Source organism: Danio rerio, chromosome 12 (assembly GCF_052040795.2).
Source record: "Danio rerio strain M-AB ecotype USA chromosome 12, GRCz13ab, whole genome shotgun sequence".
NCBI classification, from domain to species: domain Eukaryota; kingdom Metazoa; phylum Chordata; class Actinopteri; order Cypriniformes; family Danionidae; genus Danio; species Danio rerio.
The window spans coordinates 21,415,139-21,435,614 of NC_141032.1; the positions used below are offsets into that span (position 1 = coordinate 21,415,139).

The following is a 20,476-nucleotide window of genomic DNA, read 5'->3' on the forward strand; positions in this document are numbered from 1 at the left end:
CCACTAACTACATTCCTAACTACAAAAAAAAAAATTACTACTGTTTTGCTTCTTACACTTTCTTTGCATACCTGAAACTTGCCTATATAGTTGTGCAAAAATTCTTCCTTGTCCTTAATTGTAAGTCGCTTTGGATAAAAGCTTCTGCTAAATGACAATGTAAATGTAAGAACAGCTTGTGCATTGCTGGAGTTCAGCAGGCATGTAGAGCTCTGTTAGTCGTGTCTTTGTCTTTTACAGACTGAAGTGCACAGATAGATGGGTGCATGGATGGATGTCCTTCCAAGAGGAAGGGGGTGGTGGTGGGTCTAGATTGTTAGATAGATATCTTCTTTCTGCCTGTTATTTACATTGCAGGTAATGGATGCACAAAAGGGGAGACTCGTGTGATTTATTTGAAAGTTGCTGGAGAACAGCTTGTGTGTACAGGAGCTCAGCCAGCAGGTACGGCTCTGTTGGGGCTGTCTTCGTCTTTTGTAGATTGGAGTGGAGCAGAAAAAGGAGACTCACAAGGGAACAGTGGACATTTTGCAATTACTGCAAACTGATGGTCTGGTTAGGTAGTTCCTGAGTGGATGGGTGGGTGGATGAATGAATGAAAAATAGATGTCCTTCCAAGAGGAAGGGGGACGTGGTGGGCATAGATAGTTAGTGTAAGAGTTGAAATATTGCAAATATTCTGATATCTTTGACAATTCAAAACATGAGCTGAAAACAGAGACTGGTAACTTCACAACCCAGGGGGGAATGCGGGAAAAAACAGTTCCTGCTGCATTTGCATCTGAGTATGCTGAAACTCAGCTTCATCCCCCCAACTCACGCATATGGTCATTTCAATGTTTGAATGTTACTGACTATAAGTATCATGTTTGATATCATTTGAAATGTCTCAGTGCGATTGGTACAATGGTCTCATTCTCTCAGAAATAGATATAATCAAAACAATAAATATATAACTTCAGGCATCTTTTGAACCACTCAGAAGGGTGTGACTTTTCCACTAAGTGTGAATGCCTTTTGCTCACACCCCCTTCCTTGAGGGAATTCTTGGATTATTTAAGGTAAGGTCCGCGAAAGATTCAGCGCGATTCTGCTTACCCAGATCAGCCCATAACATGGAGCCCAGGCTCCCCTTTATGTAAAATTTACACGTTATGTAAAAAGTCAGGAATGCATCTTTTAATCTTGGATTTATCTTTGATAATTTGATGTTTTGTATTGATCGTTTATGAATTTGACTGATTGAATTTGGCATAATACATTTACCTGACTAATAAATTATGTTTTGAATTATTCAAACCTTGTGTTATTATCACTGATAAATGTTGTTGTCCATAGCACTACAAGCCCCTGTACAGATTAGTAACGGACTAAAACATGTTAGACGGAGCAGCGTGGCACGCTATACAATGTTGGTAGAGATCCGACTAACAAATTGGCATTTATTCATGTATACTTGGACTGTAAAAGGCCAACTATTTAGAACAACAAAATATTGTTGAAACTACTTTAAATGTGGATATTTAGGCCTTCATCTACAATAGTATAATCCTGCGCGATTATTATTAAAATACTTTGTCTTGAATTAGTAGATAACAGATCTATGGGGACCACATAAAAATCTCCTAAATTGAGTAAGTAGGGTTCTGCCTTTTTAGGAGAGTGGTTAATCGCCTCTGTTTAATGACCAAGACGGACAAGCTTGTATTAAGAGATTGTATACCCGGCCGGTGCAAGACTCGAGATGCTATCGGAATCTGAGTAAATGAGAACAAGGTATTATAACAAATCAAAAGAATATTCAATCATAATCTAAAATAATGTGAAAGGAAACAAAATAATCTTCTCAATGTTTTATAATTGGAGTCAGATAAAACGAGGATAAATATATTAATATTCTAAACCATCTCATACTAAAATTGGAGTCAGATATGAGTTAAGTTTAATATAAATCAACATTGTGCACTGGAAAGACCGAACATGCAGTGAACCTTCATCCACCATTGGATACCGTCATTGGACCAACTGGCAGGACCCTACAGTTAGCTAGATGTATTGTCTATGACAAGTGTTTCTTTTTCAAGGCAACTCATAAGAGCATCAGTGGAGCTTTATCTGAAGGATACTGGAGAGCAGCTTGTGCATTGCTGGAGTTCAGCAGGCATGTAGAGCTCTGTTAGTCCTGTCTTTGTCTTTTACAGACTGGAGTGCAGCATGTGGAGTGAAATAGGAATCACACACCTCAGCAATGACTGGACACTGATGGTTAGAGGTTAGGTATTTCCTGAATGGATGAACGAATAGGTGAATGAAAAATAGATGTCCTTTCAAAAGGAAGGGGGTGGAGGTGGGCATATTGTTAGATGTTTTCTCTGTGACAGTTATTTAAATTGTACATTATTAACCCTTGCTGTAGATTATACAGTAAATAACTGTAAGATAGCCAGTGTTTTACTGTATTTAAAGGAAACAGTATTTTACTGTAAAACGAATAGGATTTGTATGAAATTGTGTACTGCAAAGATTAAATTACAGTAATTTACTTTATGTACTCATTACTCATCCACTCTGATGCTTTATGTGGCTATTTATAGAGAGTTGCATTTATCTTAAGACAGAAAACAATGATTTAGGCATTAGCACGCACATACAGGCATACAAATGTTTTGCCGCTTTAACGCCCCATTCACACAGGGCTTCAGTGTCAACGCTTCCCATTCACTTTGAATGGGTGACGTCAGGCATTGCAGAACTGCATTGTGGAAATCTTGTGTCTTGTGTTGAAATATGTAAACCTTATATGTAAATCCTTTATGTTTTAAGCCTTAATTAAGAATCTACAATGAGTGTGTAAATATGTATAAATGTTTGTGTGCAGGGGGGGCTTATGTGTATTAAATCAAGTTGTTGTTATTTTGAATTGTGTACTTGAAAGCTACATTGTTAGCTAGTTAGCATCTCTTCACATTTTATTCTATTACTTTCATTTAAGTAGATGTTTTATTTGGACAACTCATCTTTATTAGTTTTGTCATAATGTACAGAAGCAAATGTTGTAATGCGCCTTTCTGGCAACTAAACAGTTTTTATACACATTAAAATCATTCAGTTCCAATCTTCTCAGTTTGGTAACTGCACAGAAATCCTCACAGGCAATTCCAAACAGATGATACATACTGTATAGCCATCCACACGCAAACCTCCACTGTCACGGACCAAGTTGTGAATTTGTTTCCACCTGTGAATTCAGGCATCCCACCAGTGACTTAACATCCCACCACTTACCAGAATTATTATTTTTTTATGAATTAATAAAGCTAAAAGTAACTCACATTACATTTTTAAAAAGTCACTCAAATGTAACTTAATAGTTTAAAGTAATGTGTTACTTGTTTCTTAGAAAAGTAATATCATTGCGTAACTTGCGTTACATGTAATGCGTTACGCCCAACACTGTATACCATCGGTGTCAAACTCAGTTTCTGGAGTTCCCACCCTACTTCAACACACAAGTCCTATATTAACTGCATGTGCTGTTGTTTATTAATTTAACCTGTTTGTTTCATTGTAAATAGATTGTAAATGTGTTTAATATCTGCTGATTCGTTTCATTTTGTTTGACATTTTTTTGTTGTATATTTGTTTGCTGCAAAAAACAATAAAATACATTTGTCTGAAGAATTGATTTCCTTTCTACTTTTTAATAACAGTTCAGAATCCTGGTTCATTTTAGTAAAACTACAATAACTGTATCTGGTCTACCATTAATGTGTATGCAGTAGCCGTTATGCCGTGAGTATAGAACTACAGTATAGTAATTAACTTTAAGTTAGTGATCGCTACTGCTCTGTTACAGAGACTAACACTGTTGCAGTATTCCACTTTAAAAACAAAACTTGATAAGGTCGAATATATTTATCAAAGTATTTATTGGGTTTTGTTAACGTTAGTTTTTGTAAATTAATGCATTAATAATAAAACCGCCCAGATCTTTTATCAAGCCCTTACAGATGTCTCTTAAATGAATATATTCTACAGGATGCCTTATATTAATTTATTTGTGCACAGGTCAAAAATTAGTGCACCCAAATATTACATGCCACTGGTACTTCACAGCTAGCAGTAGGGTCACCCATAGTGGACAAGTCTCAGCTGAGATGCCCGATCAAAACAAACCAGCTGATTCTGGACAGCATAAGATTGGCCTGATGCTCAAGATAGAAGATGTCAGAAGAAACAAAATGACTGCTTATGTGGAGTTACAGATGGGCCAAAGCTACTGTTAGCTCTTCTCTGAAATATAACACACACACACAGAGAGAGAGAGAGAGAGAGAGAGAGAGAGAGAGAGAGAGAGAGAGAGAAAGATAAAAATAAATCTCGCAGACATTAGGAATAAAATATTCATAGATAAATTATTTATTGATCGCCTTATTTTAAAGAATATTTTTAAATACAAAACGTTTTCTTGGAATGGAAGAGTCTATTTTGACTAAATTTTTTTGACTGTTTAATGATATAAAATTGACTCAGAATTTACTACTGAAAGAATATTTCAGTTCATTATTGTATTAAATCCGAAAAGAAGCAAGTAAACATACAACACATGAACAATATAGAAACACACACACACGCACACACACACACACACAAATATATATATATATATATATATATATATATATATATATATATATATATATATATATATAGAGAGAGAGAGAGAGAGAGAGAGAGAGAGTGAGAGAGAGAGAGAGAGAGAGAGAGAGAGAGAGAGAGAGAGAGACATAGATTTACATACACACACACACAGTTGAAGTCAGAATTATTAGCCCCCTTTTGATTTTTTTTGATTTTTTTTTTTAACTTTTTTAAATATTTCCCAAATGATGTTTAACAGAGCAAGGAAATTTTCACAGTATGTTACTGATAATATTTTTTGTTCTGGATTAAGTCTTATTTGTTTTATTTCGGCTGGAATAAAAGCTATTTTAATTTTTAAAAAAACATTTTGGGACAAAATTATAAGATTTTTATAAAAAATATAAATAATTATAAATTATACATTATAAATAAATTATAAATATATATATTTCAATAGTCTACAGAACAAACCATCGCTATACAATAACTTACCTAATTACTCTAACCTGCATAGTTAACCTAATTAACCTAGTTGAGCCTTTAAATGTCACTTTAAGCTGTATAGAAGTGTCTTGAAAAATATCTAGTCAAATATTATTTACTGTCATCATTGCAAAGATAAAATAAATCAGTTTTCAGAAATGAGTTATTAAAACTATTCTGTTTAGAAATGTGCTGAAACAATCTTCCCTCCGTTAAACAGAAATTGGGGAAAAAAATAAACAGGGGCGTTAAAAATTCAGGGGGGCTAATAATTCTGACTTTAACTATATATATATATTATTGTATAGAACAATATTTGTATTTTCACATCAATCCACACCATAACCTGCAAACCAATCACTGCCACTGGAATAAATGACCTTTTATAAGTTCCTTTAAGCCAATGGTGTACGCAATGGTTTAATAATATTATTCATACTCAAATTATAGTTATGATTATACCTAGCACACACATGCTACTATTATTATTGAATAGTTTTAGATATAATCTATGATTTATTCTACATTACTGTATAGACTTTGTGCTCCTAAATAAATGTCATAATATTCATTACTTTTTATAAACTGTTTTTGTTCACTCAAAAAACTGTAGGAAAAATGACGATTCCAGCACTATTTTTGATAAAAGAGACACATTTATTTACATCTCTGTTTATACCATAAAATGACACATTTGAGCTTTCTGACTCCTACGTAACTGTAGTTTTTTTACATCATAAAATTGTAATCCGTTAATAAGTATTAGCGTTATTGTATTTTATATTTACATTTATATTTGAAATCAGCAGCTCCTCCGGTTATCAGTCTATAAACATTAGGCAAAGAGCATAGAATCTGACTGAATCTGGTGATTGTAAGCTCTTTGCATTAGGTGGCAGTAGGTTGCTGCGCATCTTTTAGACCAAAATATCCGAAGAAGAAAGTTCGGAGGTCAGCGCTGCGTCGACGCTTGCTAGCTTGTTCTCTGCGCTTACTCTTTTATAATGGCAAAACATCACCCAGATTTGATCTTTTGCAGAAAACAGGCTGGAGTTGGTAAGTCTCGTTTTTCATTAGACCTTAAATAATTTCTTTGTTTAATGATCCAACTTGTAGCAAACAATGAGTGAGAATTTACACTCGCGCTACATCAGATGGATGAACAATAAGGTTTCAATCTAAGTGGAGACGGTTCAATTAATCGTGTAACTTTAGTAAGCAGATAAAATAGCAGCCTTACAAAGTCCTCGTTTACGATGCTAGTTAGTCAGATATTTGATTGGAGAAATAACGATGTTTAAGTGTTTGTGCGAGCCGATGCAAACGTGCTTTTGTCGTTTGTTTACAGCGTCCTCAGTCGTTGGAGGGCGGAATTGTCATGCAGGCTTTCAAATACTTATAAAGAGAAAGAGACAAAACTTCACTTTACTGACTATCAAGTGGTTCCAAACCTTTGAAGTTTTCTGTTGAACTCAAACTGTTTTCGTAGCGTGTTGGGAAATACAATTAAAATAGATGCAGGGTTTCACACAATCCATGTTGTCCCAACTCATATCGATGAAGTTAACAAAGTGGATTGAACAAAAAACAGTTGTCTTTCACTGAACAACATGACGAAATACCGAGGACCAACATAAAATGTACACAGTTATTTGCATGTTAGTGTTAGACTTTACATTTACAGCCTGAATTGAAGTACTGAAATATTATTTAGCTCAGTTTCTTTCCTTGGTATTTATAAAGTCTCAATATTACCTTAACGTCATTTGTTTTGTACCTTTTACGGTTTAAATATGCACGAGTTCATCAATTATACGTCTGTTTAACCTGATTTGATCTTTGTTTCCTTTGCAGCCATTGGAAGACTTTGCGAAAAATGTAAGTTTTACTAATTTTCTTTTCATGAACTGTTATCAGTAATATGTTTATTTTATGTAACGAAAGATATAATTTATGTACATTTTAAACCCACAAGGAATTTGTTAATCTTTGTAACACAGCGAGTGATATCACAGAGTTTATCCGCTTCATTAAAGGGATAGTTCACCCAAAAATGAAAATACTGTCATCATTTACTCAGCCTTTGCTCATTTCAAAAAGCAAATTTTGTTTGAATTTCTTTTTTTTTTTCCAAACATAATAGATATTTTGAAGAAACCTGTAACCATTGACTTCCATAGTATTTGTTTTTCTACTTTTAAAGTAAATAGTTACAGTTTTCATCTTTGTTTAAAATATCTCCTTTAGTGTTCAACAGAAGAAAAGAGGCAAGTAAATAGTGAGTAATTTTTCATTTTTGGCTGAACTATTCCTATAACAATGTAAAGAGATCAAAAAAGGACGACAGAATTGTTTTGAGGGGGTGATACTGTTATGATGTTATGCTCTTTTACACAAATGTGTATTTTCTTTTCCAGGTGATGGCAAATGCGTGATCTGCGACTCTTATGTCAGACCTTGCACACTGGTTCGTATTTGCGATGAATGCAACTATGGCTCTTACCAAGGACGCTGCGTGATCTGTGGAGGTCCTGGAGTGTCTGATGCCTACTACTGCAAAGAGTGCACCATACAGGAGAAAGACGTGAGTATATCTGCTCTACATTTGCCCAAATTAGTTTTTGACCAAACTGAGAGAGGGCTGGAATAAATATTCCATTCGTCAGTAGTTTGAGTAAACTTCATTATGTGGTTTTAAATGTTTGCATTGTGTTATGTTACTTATTAAAAGATTAAATTCTCAATTCAAAAATCCAAATGATTAGAGGTGGGGAACTTTAAGGTCTTCAGCATCCGATTACAATTATAGGAGTTATGATCCCAATCCAAAACATACAATGTTTATTTTTTCGGAAATACATCGATAACAGTGTAATATAATATTAATAATGACTAATATAATAACTGCACACTATGAATCATATAATAAGCATTAAAAAATAGTTAATTCATTCATCATTTAAGCATTAACTCTGCATTAATAAACAATAGTATGCAGTTAGGCTAACACAATTTTTAGCCTATGATTGAGTCTATTTATTTAACTATTTACTTGTGTAAATGTGTTTTAAATATATATTATTTCAATAATATTATTGACAAATATGCAAATGTTTATGATTTATGTACAATGCAGATAGTAAATTAATAGTTTCTGTCGTTTAGTGGATGTATGCTATGAGAAACTTGCTTTGTTTACTAAACAAGTGGATCTAATTGGATTTGCAAACCTTAAAATAAAAGTACAAAGGGTGTTTTTTTGATTATATATGTATTTAATTACTTAATTACTAAATCAATTATATTTCTAAAATTATATTTATAATTTGATTTATGTACAATACACATATAATGGCTTAATGATTGTATTTTCAAAATTTGTAAAAAAAAAAATAAATTTTTTAGTTACAAAATTAAGTATGGCATTGTTTAACACAATTTAAGTTTTTAAGATCAATTTTAATGAGCAAGTAAATTACTAAACTATTTAGACATCTTATTTGTCAGGCATATAGCTACTCTTGTTAATAAATGTTTATTATTAAATCTCTACTGCAATTCAGTAGTAATTTAAGGATGCACTAAACAAAAGCTTGGAATCTCAATCCTTTAAAAATACAATTACAGTGGAATACTGCTTATGTGTAGCTATAGAAAAAAAAACATGATGCATCTCAATTAGCATTTAACCATCCTAATCAGTATTAAAAATTGAATAGGTGTATCCCAAATCATAATATGCTAAAATGAGTACTCCCAAAAGTTTGTCAAGTGCAAATCTGTGTACACTACACTGCCCAAAATACATTGTGTGTTGGATGTGAATTGCATTAGAACTATAAATATGGGTAAAATGTGTAAACTTGAAATATGGAGTATAAGTGAAAGAAGCAGTTAAATCGAGAGGCTTCGGTAAATAAGTTTGAATGACTTCATTATTTTTTAAGCTGATGTAAAATATTTATTTAAAGTTTTCACATTTTATTTAATGCAACAGAGTGAACTTTTATAAAGATGCTGTTGGTCATTAATTTCTGAATGTATAATTGTGCAAACCCCTGAGGAGATTTCTCTGCATGAAAGACTTATTAACCTGCAGGAAATTAAATATGAATAAATGTGGATGATGTGACGAGATGATTAAAAGGGCATAAAACTAAGCAACAGATTGGTCCGTTACTGAGGTAGTGGTACAGTCACAAAGCTTGAATACTCGTCTTTAACACACTTAAAATATGTACGTTTTGTTCATAAAAAAACATCATTGAGTTGGCGAATTGGGACACAGCTTGTCTTTCCAGCCAAACTGAATCTTTTTTTTCTGTTACAGAAAGTCTCAATAAAAACACTAATGTCAATGAAAGTGATCAAATAAAATGAAGGCATCTTTTGGAAATAGTTTGACACTTCAGATGAAAATGGAATCAATTATATTTTTACGTCAGTAGATGGACTGGTGACCAGTTATCATTCACGTTATTTTTATTTTTTAAAGAAAAGAAATTCATTTAGATATGTGCACTCATCCAGTAACAGAACAAGTGAAGTCTTTTAGTAGTATAATTACAAAACAAATGATTCATTATGTTGTTTATTTGCACAATTTCCAGAGGCTTCACAAAATGACAGTATTTTTAGTTATCTAATCCAAATAATCTAAGAACTGTGTTTATCCAGAATCATGCAGCTTGTGTTACTGTCAGTTTCTGAAAGTCTCTTTTTCTTCGTCACACAGAGAGACGGCTGTCCCAAGATCGTAAATCTGGGCAGCTCAAAGACTGATCTGTTCTATGAGAGGAAAAAATATGGCTTCAAGAAGAGGTGAAGAAAGAAACGGAAGGAGTTTTTTTTTGTCAAAGTAGCTTTTTTTTTGTGCAAATTTTTTCATTTTGTTATCAGACTAAATTGAATAAAAAGATGTTTTTAAATATTGTGATGATTTACTTTGTTGTAATTGTCATGTTTCATACTTAAAGTTATGCATGTTTGGAATTTAAGATGACAACTTTTTTAAATTGAGGTACTTGAAACCTTTTATAACTCCAGAATGCTTTACTTGTCTTTTTTATACACAAACTGCATCTGGCATGTAATTCAACATGATTTATTAGCTTCTCTCTCCTTCCCTGTCACAAGGAGGAAAATATCAAACACATTTAGTGGTTCATTATTAAACTAATACATTATATTAACAATATTAAATGTAATTGTTAAAATAATTTATTGTAACTGATCTTATATTCACACACGTGATATTAACTAATGATAAATCCCATGCTATTTGTCAATAAATGCAGTTACTTAATTAAAAGAGACCAGATTAAACTAAGAGTCCCACTTTATATTAGGTGGCCCTAACTAATACATAATTACACTGAAATTAACCATTTGCTTGAATGTACTTATTGTGTAAATACATGTTTTTACATTGTACTTATGATTAAATACCAGCATGTATTTACTTAAGAAAATATTTTCTGTAACTACATTTATATTTACACGGTTGACCATTCCTTAAACCTTAACCCACTCTTAAACACCCATATCACCAAACCTCTTCCTATCTCTACCCATAACCCTCCTCAAGAGCACCAGAAATGTTCTGCAATACATAATGAACAAGGTAAGTATATTGCAGGTATTTTTTGATGCAAGTAAATAGTAGATAAGGTCACCTAATAAAAAGTGGAACCTAGATTTTTAATATTTTATTTATATTACTTTGTAAAAAAGTTTTACATTTCATTTCTAAAAAAGTGTAAGTTTCAGTTTGCCAGAATACCATTTAAACAATGTAACTTACTCTGACTGAAATGTAATGGATGCTGATGAAAGACTTGTATAGACTGAATGATAGCACTATGTCAGACTAGAGTTTGTTTGGGTGGACTGCTGTGTATCTGAGAGTGTCGCACTGCCTTTTATTAAGCCCCGCCTCCTTCCCTTATGCAACTTTTTTTTTTTGGCATCCGTCTGCGTTACACAACGCTGCTCCCCCATCTGAAATTAGAGATTCAGTCTCAATTCTTGCAATTTATACAGAATGTTTAAAAGCCCATGAGTAAAACAAATCAGAGTTTTTAATAATATGTACAACATGAAACAGCCAAGGCATTCAACATTTACAAGTCGAAAACATCTCAAACACAATCCAAAAAGAAAAAACTTTCAAAACGGACAATTAGAAAAAGACTTTTTGTACAGGAACAAATTACATATTCAACCAAGATTCATGGAGTTAGTCGCTGTTCCTCTCAGATCAGCCTGCATTTGTTTGCTTTCTCGTCTTACACTTAGGAAGCTTGAAGAGAAACGTCAAACTGAAGGTGCGCTTATAAAGAGATTCTAGTACAGACCGCAAATATGCACATCGTAAAACCTGATTTAAGTGAAGTCATTGTGTACTAGCAACAAAACCTAAGCTTCAGAGTTTCAATCAATTAGCTTTGGTCAAGCTCACATTACAGCAACTGCCATTCTGAAAAAAAAAAACAAATGAAAAAAGGACAAACAGGCCTCACAATGAGTACTGCAACATTAGACTGCTAGCCTACTTCACAACAATACACAGAGCAAAATACACGACATATAGTGAATCTTAAGAACTGACCCTTTATCTTCTTTCCCTGATGATAAAAAAGGACAGAGACTAAATATGTGCCTACAATAAAAAAAAAAGCAGGAAGGTGGCAAGCAGAGGTTTGAATTCAGTTTCTGATATGTAACACACTAGTGCTTTTATAAACAGTCACGCTGCTCAAGACACTTATGGATCACTGCAAAACCACTTTTGTTAAACATTTGATGGTTATCTGAAAAGATATCATATGATGCATACGAAAACGAAAACCTTTATATAAGCACTTCATTTGATTTGCCCTAAATACAGATACAAGACCAGGTCACGTGTACAGCGGGTTATTTCTGTACATAAACTGACCTCCATGAGTCCCAGAAAAGGGCGAACTGCCATCCTGAAGTGAACAAAGTATGATTTTAAAAGATCTACAGGCTTGCTTTGACAGACAGCATCTAAAGTTTTCTGCTCACGTCAAGTTAAAGACAGACGAAACCATTGTTTTTGTCACACAGACATGATATATTTACATTTCCTGCTAACAGTTTTGTTGTTTCGGTTAATCTGTAATTCTTAAAATGCAATACAAACTCCTCATATTTCAACAATCGCCTCTTCTACAGTTCACACTCATACATGTGGAAGTACACTGAAAACAAATGAAGTCATTATTTATAAATGCAGACTGTTGACTTCCAGTGCACATTATTCCCTAGAACTACTTTGATATTGTAAAACTTGTAAACAAGAGCAGATGGGGAAGACCTTTGTTTCTACATTGGTGTAAAGCACTTCAAAGCTCAGATGAATATATTGGGTATGCTTTTGCATTAAACGGAAAGAAAAAGAGCTGTTGACCAGGTTACTAAGCACATGAACGTCACTTAGCTCTACAGTCTGAATCGTTCACCTGCTTCTATCTTGTCTCCTCCTCTTTGTTCCAAACTATTATTCATTTATTGCCTTTCAACAATGCAAATGAATCAATAACTGCTCGGACGTCTTCTTCAGGTCCACTTGAAAAAGAAGAGAAAGCAAAAGTTGTTAATCACATACTCTAGTAGCAGTCTATTGCCTCGTTTATTACAGGCAGTGTGGTTTTTTTATATGCAAATGCTCCGTGTTTGCGATTGTCCCTTACAGCGCTCCGTATTTGGCTTCATATCGTGCCACTGTGTTCTTGCAGCGCCCAAAGTCCTTGCGCAACTCTGCCACTTCCTGTCTGAGCGCTGAGTTTTCTCTCTCCAGAAATGCCGCTCGAACTGTGATCTGATTCTCTTTCAGGCGCCTGGCATCCCGTGATCGTTTGGCTGCAACATTGTTCTTCTTCCTCCGCTGCCAGTATTTATCATCCTGAAATAGTGCGTGAACATTAAAAGGAATATTTGAAAAGCTTTCTTTGTTTTTGAAATGGCACGGTGTTGTTATAAATGATGCTTGCATGGTTTTATGTCTGTTGAAGTGATCAATATGAAACTGGAATTTAACATCTCGTGACTTTACGTTTAGGGTGTAGCCGTGTAATTAGGTTTGGGCCTGAGGCCCAAAAACTGGTTTGGCTTTATTCAATCGTCATAGTCAAGTATTTAGCACACTAGTATTTAGAGCAGTGCAATATTTGTATCATCCAGACACCATTTATTTGTACATATAACTTTTAGCATTGTTTACTTTTCAGTTTTAAGGGGAAAAAAATAAATGTTAACGTCAAATAAAAAAATGTTAAATTAAAAAACACTTTTGCACAAATTTATTTCATTTTGAACAAAACTAATAAAAAACATTTGTTCTGGGTTTTCAATTCTTTTTGGTTAACTAAAATAACCCTTATTACATCTTATTTTATATCAGGTAGTTGTTACTAAATTACTGACAACTGAAATTAACAAGACCAAGTTTTGGTTTAATTTAATTTAATGTCCCTAAAAAACAAACTATTTTTATTTCACAGAAATATAAGGTAGGGATGCACCGATTTCACTATCAACTGCAATTTAATTGATCTCGGTTAATTAATCGAAAAGGCTTCTCAACATCATGATTCTGCATGAAACAAAACTGCTGCAACTAAAAGTTAAGTTCCAAGCTTGTACATCTAGGCTAATACGCACGTGCACTGAATTTACTATGGCTGAGGCTGTTAACTTAGGGCAGTTCACATGTCTTTTGCTCGCACAAGTTGGTTATTTCTTTCCTTGTGCGCATATTGGGAGTGATGTGCACGGGGTGCTCTCGGGCTTTCCAGGTGCAACTAGTTGAAAGATTTTTTTCATGTTTTCATTGTTTTTGGAAGAAAATAATTCTGATTGAAAACAATTCATCAAGACGTCATTTATTAAATGTATTTTTTTAATATTTATTAAAATTTTAAATAACTGCTTTCTTATTGTATGTAGTAATCAAAATAAAATTTTATACTCCAGTTATTATTGTTTTATTACTATTAACATTAATTAAAATAAGTCATTCGTTCATTTTCTTTTCTGCTTAGTCCCTTTGTTAATCAAGGGTTGCCACAGCAGAATGAACCGCCAACTTATTCAGCATGTTTTACGCAGCGAATGCCCTTCCTGCTGCAACCATCACTGGGAAACACCCATACTCAATTCACCTATAGCGCATGTATTTGGACATCCAAAGCAGTGACCTTCCTCCGTAGAACACTTATTTTATATTGCAATATCAGTTCACAATTTTTCAATTTGTGCTGTATTTTTGATGAAATAAATGCAGCCTTGGTGAGCAGGAGAAACTTAAGTTTAAAAAGTTTAAGACATTTGAAAATCCTACTGACCCCAAACGTTTCACCGGTGGTGTATAAATAGGAACGTAAGAAGGGAAAACTAATTTCAAAAATACTATAAAATTACTAAAACTTTAAAATTCAGAAAGAAGTTTTGCTATGGTTTTATTTTTCATGAAAAAAATAAATCTCTTCTTAGTTTATAAAAGTTCCTCATAGTTTAAACCCTGATTTTAAAGGGGACCGTGTATTTACCTTCTGATCCTCAGGCACAAACACTTTCTTTGCCTTCTTGATCATAGGCTGCGGCTTCAGCTCCTCCTCGGAGAAGCGATGTTTGCGGGGATCAAACAGTTCGCCCCCAGGAATGCTGGAGAGCACGAGGTCTGTGGGATCTGGCTCGAAGTTCACGTCTACCTCGATTTCATCTGGATTAATGGGATCTGGTGTCATCCGGTTCTCTTCTGTGGAGAAAAGTGAATTAAGAAATGCCAACAATGAAATTGCGTTCAAATCCAGTACAGTTTTATTACTTCCAGACACATCTTGCCATTTGATTAGGTATCTCTAAATGTCACCATCTCTACTCTTAAGTCTTACTCTCAGATCTTCACGATAAGCAGATTAACCATGTAATGGATTCATACTCGGGTTGTGACAGACAGCACACAGTGTTCTGTTCTTACAGACCTGATTTGTTGTCTGCTGAGCTCGAGCTGGATGTGGTGATTGTAACCACTTCCTCTTCACACGGATCCAGTGCCATGACAGGCAACAGAGTGACTGCTGGGGCTGTTTTAACTGCAGAGGCTGTGGATGGTTCCTCGGCCGTCAGCTGTATGTTTTCCTTCTCACTGCTCTTTTGCTCATTCTCTGCAGCAGCAATGCCGTTCTCCATCAGAAACTCCTCCAGATCCATGTACTCCAGGTGGAAGGTGTCTCCATCATAGGGGATGGTCTTTTCCCAGATGGCTGGCGTTAAGGCGGCTGAAGGTCCCATTTCACTGACCCCTCCAGACTCCACACTCTCAAACAGCTTCTCTTTATCATTTTCTGAAATATAAAATAAACACTAAATCATAATAATATGTACAGTATTTGACATCAAACAGACTGCTGCAAACCAAACACATACAGTGTTTGCATTCTAAACACCACATTTAAAGGCATAGTTCACCCTAAAAAAACTCATCGTTTACTCACCATGTCCTTGTTCCAAACCTGTTTGGTTTCTTTGTTCTGTTGTACACAGAAGGCGATATTTTGAAGTATGTTTGGGGAAAAAACACCCTTGACCTCCATAGCATTTTATTTATTCTTACTAAAGATGTCAATGGCTGCTTTTTAGAAATTCTTCAGAATATCTTGTTTTGTGTTTTCAACAGAAGAAAGCAATTCATTAAAGTTTAGGTAGAATAACTAAAGTGAGAAAATGGTGAGAAGTTTCATTTTGGGTGAAAGCTTTACTTTAACCCTTGCTCAGTTATATTTGTAACTATTTAAAAGGGGTGCTACAACTGCTTTTCTTAACCCTATGTGAATCATGTGCGATATCAAAATTCACTTACATTATGATTCCATAATCTTATACATTATACCACAGGTGACTAATCCTCAGAGATAACCTAACTGAAAACAGTTGTATTAACAACACTTTAACTCCAATAGCAAATGTGTTGTTTAAGCATTAAATGAAATCACTAGCACTCCTAATATTCTATTATCCTGTGTTATACTGAATATTTTCTTTGCATGACTGGACTCTTTCCATGTTTTTGAATTAGAAAAGTCAATGGGCTCAACAGATGCTTTATAATTTTCATCCGTACGCCTAAATTTCTAAATTTTAAATTATCTTTATGATCAGTCACGTGCCTCTATTGTCACGTATGTTTCACATCAAATGCTGCATGGTGAATGGAGAAAGGCCCTATGAATTAAGGAACATGGTAAGGTACTGTACTTTTTTAATTATAATATTTATTCATATTTTCCAGTACCAGTATACCAAACAACTCTAGTGTGAAACATTAAGCAAATAAATAAATAATGAAGCAGGATTAAATTTATCCAGGGTTAACTCCGGTTCGAGTGAACATTTAAGTCTGAAATTTAGATCTACAAGAAGGCAATACAACTCAAGTATTACAGTAACACATATGTAGGTAGCACCATCACCGCACAGCAAGAATGTCGCTGGTTCAAGCCCCAGCTGGGTCAGTTGGCATTTCTGTGTGGAGTTTGCATGTTCTGCCCGTGTTCGCGTGGGTTTCCTCCGGGTGCTCCGGTTTCCCCCACAAGTCCAAAGGCATGCGGTACAGATGAATTGAATAAGCTAAATTGGCCGTAGTGTATGTGTGTGTGCAAGAGTGTGTGAGTGTTTCCCAGTATTGGGTTGCAGCTGGAAAGGTATCTGCTGCTTAAAATATGTGCTGGATATGTTGGCGGTTTATTCCACTGTGGAAACCCCAAATTATTAAAGTGACTACGCCAAAAATAAAATAAATGATTGTACTTAATAGATATTGGTGTATACCTGAAAAAAACAGATTTCATCAGGTGACTGAATAGATCTACAAGGTTGGCAGAACCGATAAGTCCAAAGAACCATATAAAAAGGTAAAATACTGCGGTGTTTCTTTTTTACTTCAAATGACCCTCTTAGATATGCTGTAGATAAGATGGAGCAAACAAAAACAAGTATCATCTTTATATCCCACTAAGCTAACTCATTGAAAAGATCGCGGGCTTAAAGAATTCATTCAGAGGCGTGCATCTCTAGTTCCATACAGTTTCCAGCTCAGCAACCGTGACATATTGAGTGCAGCGAACCAAGTTATAAATAACGCAAATAAACATGTTCTGTATTTACATAACGTCTCTCGGTATATTACCATACAGGTCACCATTCAGCATTACAGAGAGCAGCGCCTGCAAACTGCGCAGCCTCGAGCGCCTGACCGACTGACTGATGCTGCACTTACCGTCGTCGCCTTCCAGAAGATTCGGTGGAGGGGTTTCCATTATTTTCTTTAAAACTACTGGAAATGCAGCCGAAGTTTCAGCGCCAGCGTCCATCGTGATGGAAATAGGCTTCATGTCCGTTCCCCCGACGCTTTTTGTGCAGCGCGTAACTTTAAAACCGACTTCAAATCCTTACGTTGATTTAACCAGGAAAGAGACTTTATTTCTTCAATACGTTGTGTACACGAAACACGCACTAAACTTGCAATAAACTCGACGCGTCACACCTTTTCATTCACAGTACCTACTTGCCCGTGTTTGACCTGATTCGACTTCCAGCGCAGTGTTTTAATATTCACATTAACCACGCCTCTTGTTGGAGAAAAAATACTCTGTTTTCGAGCATCCTGATTGGTTGGTTTCGTTTTCATCTTATGAATAATTAAACAGAAGAGGCTCGTCCGTGTGTGCGTAGCAAAGACTTTACAAAGTCTCCTCTTTGGTCTGTCCAAACCAACTTAACGCATTTTTCCTGTAGCGAATACTAAAATTGTGTCACAAGATATGAAAAAAAATAAAAACTTTAAAATTACAGGCCTTTTACTTCTGTAGTTTACAACAAAACATGCTTGGTCACTGCTCATGCCTTGCGGGAGAACCGCTTGTTTCAGCCTGTAGTTAATGGGCTTTGGCACATGGCCCTGCACGTGCACTCACAACACGTTCACTGTGCACACAGCCAATCACGAAGCAGCAAAGATAATGCAAAAATGTTGTCTATATTTCACGTGTAAAGTGAGGTTGTAAACACCTTGCCCTTAAGGTTATACTTGAGCTTATTATGCACATAACGTAGTTTCCACACGACACATTACAAATCAATATCTAGCAAGCCACTGATATATTTATTACTTGGACATTATTATTTTTTCGGATATAGCATAGCTTTTAAAATATTTAAATTTTAGCCCCAATTTGCAAGTTTGTTCCAATGCAACGGCAAACTTTAATAGTAATTATATGCATACTATTTAAATGAGAAGATTGCCCATTGCAGGATGCTCTTTATGTTTCACAAAATACTAATACAGGCCCATCTAAATTCCACTTAAGTCCGCTCACACACTAGTTATGTCGTAATTATATTAGAACAATAATATATTACTTATTGAGTAATGTCCACTACGCGATAAATTGAATCAGAATAGTAATAAACACTTTATAGTTGTATTGCATACTTATTGCACCATTGCCATAACATTAATTACACGCCCCCGACCCAAAATAGTAATAAAATCTATATATATATGATAACGTTATGCACATTTATGATTTATGAAGAGGAAGGAAAACACATTTGTCTTTAATACTGCATTCTGTGCTACTAATCTGTATATCTTCGTCCTACGTTGGGCTTTTGATCACACGTACTGCTTAGTCTGTTTGACGCATGGCGTAGCATCATAAACAGTCCTGCAGAATACCAGTTGCGTCCAGTACAGACTGCTTTATAAACACAGTGGAAATACGGATATATTTGGGAGACTCCACTTTACCTTTATTTCCACTGTACGCATAAAGTATTTTAGCCAACACTGAAACATTCTTACCGTTATCATCTATCGACGGGAGAGAGAAAGGGTACTCAAGCAGAGCTTTGAATATTTCCGGAATTTCTGAAGACATCTCAGAACGGTTTCAGTTGATCAACACCTGGAAAAAAGCAGTGTGCTGGAGACGGTTAATCAGAATCAAACTGTCTCTCACATGAAGAGTAAATTGACTGTCAAGTGAGAATTGTGAAAGTTTTTATCTTGGTCACGAGGTCTGCCCTATCTACGAAGTTACTTAACTAGTCCCGCCTCAAATCGCTTCATTTCCATAGGGGTTGGTCATTTTGACCAATGAGCGTCGTTTAATTGTGCCTAATGCTTAATATTTAGCAATACGTGGTCGTTTATTGGTCATTCCAGCTGCAAGTCCTCACTTTCACAGCCAATAGGAACAAAGACAAGTTATCTAAGGGTAAAAAATCTGCGCAGCGTGTGTCAAGTTATGAAAGTCAGGGCAGAAAGTCAGGGCGATTTAAACGGTGATAAAATCTCAGTTTCATTCCACGGAGACAGAAATGTCGAAATGCGAATTGGCAATATGATAAATTATACCACTTCTGAGCGGAAAAATAAACGAACGACAGCGGATTTGACGTAAACAGAATAAAACGCACCTGTGAGCAATAAGCCATGGACCTTATTGACTAAGCATTGATATAGTTACTAGATCCAAAAGTAACTTCATAGTTTTTTTTATAATAAGGCTACTTTCTTCAGTTTTGAATTGATTACTGACTGAATGCATCACTACCCTGTAGATTATTTAATGTACAATTAATAACCAGCTGCACAAAAACTTGTATTGTTTGTCCATCGGATCTGATCAAAATGTTCTATTGTCACACTGCATTTTGCATTGTTTTGTAGTCTACTTGCTGGTAGATGACAAGATATTCTGAAGAAAGTTAGAAGTCAGTCAACTACAGGGTCAGGATTTTGTTGATAATCTTTGGAGGAACAGCCTGTGCATATACATATATCAGATGTCATGCAGGGATGGGCAAACGGTGTCCTGGAGAGGCCTGTGCCAACAAAGTTTTGCTCCAACCATAATCAAACATAGCTGTTTGTAACTTGTTTACTTTTTTGACACCGATTAAAATGTTCAGGTGCATTTGATTAGTGTTAGAGCAAAACTCTGTAAGACACTCACCCTCCACTGACCAAGCTTGCAAATCCCTTATACCAACACCCATCTACGGCAATAGTATTCCATAGTGCAGGGGTTCCCAAACTTTTCAGTCCGAGACTCACAACCCCCACATTCCTCAGAGGTGGTTATAAATATACAAGTGTTGGACACACAACAATAAGCTTATATAAACAAGAGCACAAAACACAAAAAACAGTCTAACAATAGGCTATAATTTATATAGTCATTTAATAAATTAATTTCAAGAGTTCACACTTAGCTGATGATTGAATACAAAGCGGGTTTGACATGCTTTCCCA

General features: G+C 35.1%; 2 protein-coding genes across 6 annotated transcripts; one reads left to right on the forward strand and one right to left on the reverse strand.

Annotated features, from left to right (window-relative positions):
• The first annotated feature begins 6,069 nt into the window (after positions 1-6,069).
• On the forward strand, positions 6,070-10,059 carry phf5a (PHD finger protein 5A). The gene is given in 4 exon segments (NM_173266.2): positions 6,070-6,183; positions 6,982-7,005; positions 7,545-7,711; positions 9,863-10,059. Coding segments are annotated over 4 exon segments (333 nt in total). The 5' UTR covers positions 6,070-6,131; the 3' UTR covers positions 9,953-10,059.
• A 1,130-nt stretch (positions 10,060-11,189) lies between these two features.
• tefa (TEF transcription factor, PAR bZIP family member a) lies at positions 11,190-19,196 on the reverse strand. 5 transcript variants are annotated; one of them, XM_087274658.1, is made up of 5 exons: positions 19,022-19,196; positions 15,138-15,500; positions 14,703-14,911; positions 12,846-13,057; positions 11,190-12,720 (listed from the first exon to the last, which is right to left on the reverse strand). In XM_087274658.1, the coding sequence occupies exons 1-5, from the start codon at positions 19,095-19,097 to the stop codon at positions 12,657-12,659; spliced, it is 924 nt and encodes a 307-aa protein (XP_087130784.1). In that variant the 5' UTR covers positions 19,098-19,196; the 3' UTR covers positions 11,190-12,656.
• Positions 19,197-20,476: the final 1,280 nt, after the last annotated feature.